Source organism: Micromys minutus (genome assembly GCF_963924665.1).
Source record: "Micromys minutus genome assembly, chromosome: 11".
In the NCBI taxonomy this organism is placed as follows: Eukaryota; Metazoa; Chordata; class Mammalia; order Rodentia; family Muridae; genus Micromys; species Micromys minutus.
The window spans coordinates 1,401,036-1,407,035 of record NC_137980.1 but is presented as its reverse complement, the minus strand read 5'-3'; the positions used below and the strand labels follow the sequence as shown (position 1 = coordinate 1,407,035).

The 6,000-nt window shown below is 37.0% G+C and overlaps 1 protein-coding gene across 1 annotated transcript in view; it reads left to right on the top strand.

Annotated features, from left to right (window-relative positions):
• Window positions 1-990: 990 nt before the first annotated feature.
• Window positions 991-6,000, top strand: part of FAM81B (family with sequence similarity 81 member B) — a gene marked incomplete at its 3' end in the record, with an annotated part of 62,095 nt that continues 57,085 nt past the window's right edge. The window contains exons 1-2 of the mRNA XM_080925339.1: window positions 991-1,080; window positions 3,662-3,726. Coding sequence (XP_080781465.1) covers window positions 3,683-3,726 — 44 coding nt within the window. The 5' untranslated portion in view covers window positions 991-1,080; window positions 3,662-3,682. The remainder of the gene's footprint in view (window positions 1,081-3,661; window positions 3,727-6,000) is intronic.

Here is a 6,000-nt window from a genome sequence, read left to right as displayed (position 1 = left end):
GAGGCCAACACTGTGGGAATCAGCACAAAGATTGCTCAATATGCTAGAAATATTCTACGATGTGATCTAGCTATAGTACTCTTGGGCACAGTCCCAAAAGGCTATCTCCTACTACAGAAAAACTTGATCATTTGTGTTTACTGATGTACGTTCCCCACAGTCAGGAAGGAAAAACAGCTTAGAGGTCCATCAACTGATGAGTGGGTTATGAAAATATGGTACATTTACAGTGTGGAATATTAGTCACCTATTAAGAAAAACAAAATTATAAAATTCACAGGCAAGTAGATGGAACTGGAGGCAAGTTCATTTAAAAAAAAAAAAAAAAAAACTCATAAATTCTAGAGAGTTCAGTACTTGAGGGACCCCACTGACATCACAGATCCCTCCAAGTCACAATGCTCCTCAACTGCCCTTGGAAAGATGTTTCAGAAGCATGGAGATTTTAATTTGATGTAGTCAAGAATCCTTAGTATTTTGGCTTTTTAAGAAGAAAGCCATAGTTCTGTTCCCTTTCAAAATAAAAAAAAAAAAAATTAAGCAAGTCAACAAAAAGTAGTGGTAAAGCTGAGGAATCTACTTTATGAGTTCAGGTATCTATCCACGGACAACTCAGTCTTTACATTTCTATTTCCCTCTTACATTTCTTACTATATATAAACAAAGTAAAAGAAAAATCATATGCCTTCACCTCTTATCTTGGACACAATTGGATGTATCTCCCAATATTTTAGGTCTATTTGACCTCAACAAAGCTAGATCGTTTGGAAGTACCTGTGGAAATCTGTTCTGTTCATGGGCTAGAAATGTGATTCTGGCAGGTGAGGGAACTGGGGGAGGGGGTGTCACATGTCAACAAGTTGGAAGCCTCTTTTTAACTTTTGACACCTATTTAGAAACTAGCTTCAAATCTTAAAATACCACCAATGCAAAAATTCACTTGCCATAGTTCCTGATCTGATTCTGCATTCTGGTTGCCTAGTTACCGATGTAAACAGAAGTGCCTCTCTGCCTGCTGAAGAACAGCCTGATCCACCTGATGGCCCCCTTCCTGGCTCAGCCAGTGACAGAGAAAAGCAAGCAAGTACTTTCAGATATTCATATTAAGAGTGGAGTACTTTGTTCAGTTGTTCTGAAGCTGGGGGTTGTTTAAGCTTGAAGGAATCCCAGAAGAATGACTGTTTGTTTTCCTGCAGTTCCTGCTGTTCTGTCTTGATAAAGTGACAGAGCACACTGAGGTTACCATAAAAAATAATAATCTCAGTTTCCTAAATCTCTTTGCTGGACTGATTTTTAATATGGGGCTGAGTTTTTTTTTTAACATGATGATGATTTATTATGGTAAAGATTCTTTAAGCAAAAGAATAGTCATATGCTGTGTTTCCCTTTTCAGTACTTCTTGTGCTTTCATTAATGATAAGCATCATGCAAAACAAGTTGTGTTTGGGGACTTAGGTAGGTCTAATAACACCTGAATGGTATATATAGTCTCTTCTTATAAAAAGGTTCCCAAAATCCAGCATGGCATTGAGTACTGGCTTTAAGTCTCTGTGTTAGATTGTATGACTGCTTAACCTCAATTTCCTCTTAGAGAAAATAGGTTAGTTAGGCCTTGCTTTCCTTGTGCATTCCAATGAGCTTCTTAAGCATTCAGAAGGGGACAGCTTCAGTGTATAATGATCACATGATCCATTGCTTCCCCAAGCCTCAAAAACTAACCTATAAAAAGATTCATCTTAAATTAACTAAAGGAATTTTTGTCACATATGATGAAAATAATAATGCTGATCTCATAGAGCTATTAGAACAACAAAATCACTATATATGAAAGGATTCCATAGGGTAAGAATTACAATATTTTAAAATACATTGTGAACAGATGAAAATTGGCTCATGCAAAAATCCCTCAATAAGAAAGTTATTTGTGAAATAATTTTTACATACAGTCAAATCTTAGCATCTAAGAATACACTGAAAAATCATACACATACAGAGACACTATGCCCCAAAGTAGATGTGATGAGAGTATCCTAGTAATTCATTTACTTTGGACACACTCATTCCACAAATATTTACCCAACATCATTGGTTATTAAATTCATAAGTTAAAGACCAATCAGTTGATAAAGAAATACTAAGACCAAACTCCCACTGCCCTTGGGGTTTGTTGTAGTTCATATCTAGTGTGAAGTTGATGATACATTCAAGACAGAGCATTTGCAGTAGGAAACAGTAGTGAGAAGTTGTGCTAGGTTAGAAATCTGGCCAGGTCCTCTAGGGATAATGGATGGTATCCAGAGCACAAGCGTGTGCATAAGTACCAGAGTATTCTCTAGGGCAGTGGTTCTCAACCTTCCTAATGCTGCAAACCTTACTTAGAGTTTCTCATGTCCTGGTGACATCCAGCCATAAAATTATTTCACTGCAATCCCATAACTATGATTTTGGTAGTTATAAATTGTAATGTAAATATTTAATACAAGGTATCTGCTATGTTACTCCCAAAGGAGTCATGGCTCACAGGTTGAGAAACAATGCTGTAGGGGAAGTCTGAGTGGTGGCACATCTAATCTCCTGAAGACCCTAACTCACAGTATGTTCATGTGTACTGCACTCTCTAGGAAGCTCACTGGCCCCATCCTGAGCAGCTCAGAGCCTGTGACAGCCTCCTGACAAATGTGCTGAATCAAACCAACATGGCCATTTGATCATAGAGTTGCCTGGTTTTCAATTTTTTTTAGAGAAGGGGGATTTACAATTAAGTGTCTTGGTCTTAACCCAGGAAATGGTTGATTCCATTAAACAGGCTAAAGAACTAATTTCTGTGTATTTTCTTAAACTCTGAATAATTTATTAATATTTTATTCTGCTTTTTTATAAGTATCCAAGAAACATATCTTGCTTTATCTGTTAACTGAAGAAGAATATCACTGAAATCCCCTCTGCTGAATCCAGTTCAGTGGTTGGCGATTAAAATTAGAATAAAACTTGCTGTGTTTTTAAACTTAAAAAAAAAATGCATTAGACCTTCAGTTGTTTTCCATACACAGAAATAGTGAATATATTTGGTATCTCTTTTCCTCCTAGAAATGTTAGCAAATTATCAGCATTTGGAAGGAAATAGGCCCTTCTAGAAGTAGCTAAACAGTGAACTGGAGATTTTCAGCTAAGTGTTCATAGAGCCAACTAGTTTCATGCTACTAAGTTATACCTGTAGCTGCCATATGCTTTTATTTCACATCTATAATAACCTGACATCTAGGGTTTTTAGAATATAAAATTACTTAAACTGACTTTCTTGTGTGGGGCTGTTTTGGAAATCAGCTCATTCCCCTAGGAAATTACTATGTTAGGTACAATTCATTGTCATTGGCCTTTTTTCAAAACCTGGTCAGTAATCACTGGAGCTTTCATTTAGCAATTTTTATCTAGGAACGATATATGGCTTTAACTTGTAAAACCTTTCCTAATGTGTTAGCAGACCTATGAAGCAAAGCTCTTTAGGAGTGCCCCAGTTAGTATCTATGCAAACATGGCACAGGTAAACCATGGTATATATTTTATTTAAAAATCAAAACATTTATTTAAAGACAAGGTCTTTGAAGAATAGCCCATCATAGTTATCACAGGGTACATTTTGAATCTGTCACCTTTGTTTTAGGTAAGATTATCTCCAGCCAAAATGTCAACTAAGAACTCTACAGATCTAGTTGAATATGTTGACAAGTAAGTCTATAAGCTACATTTAATGACTCAGTAGAGAATAGAACGGCTGAAAGAAACCTTTGAAATCATGTAAGTAGCTCTCTGCTCTCAGAAAAGCTTAAAACCCTCAGACAAGTTCACTGTCTCTAAACACTTGGTGCTACCTGTGGGAAAATAATCTGACTGGGGTCGCAAGTGACGTGTAGCACAACAGATAAATAGCTATGACTTTTGAATTAAGCCAAACAGATTCCTTGACACCGTAATGTAAAACAAAGCAAAAACTAGGAAATGTAAGAAATCTTAATTATCAGAATTTTTTTTTGACTTTTAAAAATATCAAATTCTGTTACATTCCCACTTACATTGTAGTGGTCCACAAAAATTGGACAGCTCTGGTTCTTAGCACACAACTATTAGTAGATGCATATTGTTCAAAACTACCTCAGAATTCTATGTTTTGGGCATGGAGTTTCAGAAGCACCATATCCGGGTTGGAGCTGTCTTCTCTTCATGAAATGCTTTTGTCTGGACTCCCACTAAGAGCTTCAAAGCAGGATTGTCCTGGCCCTTCCTTGCACTGTGGCTCTCAGCTCTAGACTTGGGAAATGCAGTTCTTTCTTTTCATTTGCAAAAATGGGAAGTTCCTGGTGTGTGCTGCAGCTTTAAAATGATTCAAATTCTATAATATGCATCCTAACCACGGGAGAGATGTGGCCTAATAAACAAAATGACTCTAGGAGAAAAAGCATCATAAATGGTAGACTGATTTTTGAGGACATCTCTGATGATGAAAATTTTAAACTCTGATTTTACTGCACTATTTACAGTTATGCATTTCCCTGTTCTCAGCAAACAAATTTCATTCATTTCAGCACTCTGGAGTTTCGGTTCTTATTTGCTTTTCATACATGCAATTGCTCACATTGAGTATGGATTTACCGTCTGGGAGGGTAGGGCTCCAAACCGGGAGAAATTATTTTTCTTAGTGTTTTAAAGTGTGCCATTAAGATAAGTGAACTAGAAACAATGAATGTAGTATTCCCCAAATTAGTTAAAGGACCCATTAGCTAACCTTAGCAGCCTATTAGAAGGGAGAGTTGTTTCCACCTGTCTGCATGTGAAAAATAGAAATTAGAAGTCATTGCTCTGACCTCATGAGATAATTCCAGGAGATACTAGACTAAACTCCTGGAGAAGGATAACAACCTTAAGTTTTAAAACATTATCTTGGATTTCAGCACAACAAAAGGTTAATTACATTTATTTATGTATGTGCTTGATATGTATATGTGTGTGAGCAGGTGTGTCATTGTGTGGGTGCAGAAGCCAGAGGACAACCTTTGGAAGTTTGGTTCTGTCTTTGCCTGTGTGGGTTCCAGGTCACCAGGCTTGGCAGAAAACACCTTTATGTGCTTAGTTTTCTCCTCCAGATGCATTTCAGCAAAGCTAAGACAAAGATTGCCCATTTCCAGCATTCTTTTCTACCTCAATCCACACTCAGAATCCTAACTCTCAATGCCTAAGTTGGGTGCCTATTTTATTTACTACTTCAGATGGTTAGATCTATGGTGTTCTTCACTTCTATTCTCTCACACTGTAGCCTCAAATACTGGGGCTCTGGAACCTTATGCTTTTTAATAACCCTGCAGCAGTCTATCATGGTGCATCGACTATCAATTTTTGATGAACTGAAGTTGACAGATATAATGGAGAGGAAGGCAGGTGGTGGGGGCAGGGGACTGAGTTGGATGAGCTATACTAATAAAAGTGCTTATGGGCTGCTGACTAGCAGAAAAAACAAAATGACATTCAGACATTGCAACTATCACTGCAGAATTCTGAATTGACATATTTAATAAAACAAACTCAACTTTTCTTTCTTTAAATAACTGTACCCTCTACATCACCAATTGGTAACATTTGTGCTGGATGCAAATAAGGCACTTTGACAAATGAAGGTCATTGCCCACTCACTAAAGTACCTTAATGTGCGTTTCACAGCTTCGGGATTCATTCTCATAGACATTTATCTACATAAATCATACCTAACCTATAAAAAAGTTCAGCTTAGAGAAAGGCATACTGACAAGGCTGGCCAACTCACTATTCATGGAGTCTTTCTTGGCCTGCCAATTGTAGTAAAATGCACATAATTATCTATCCATGTTAGGTCATTTTAATGATATATGTGCGTGGTAGCAGAATGTTTGAAAGTATTTATAGGACAATGGTGACAGTGTCATTCTTTCTTTTTTTCAATTTTATTGGTTATTCTCTGTATTTACAGTTCAA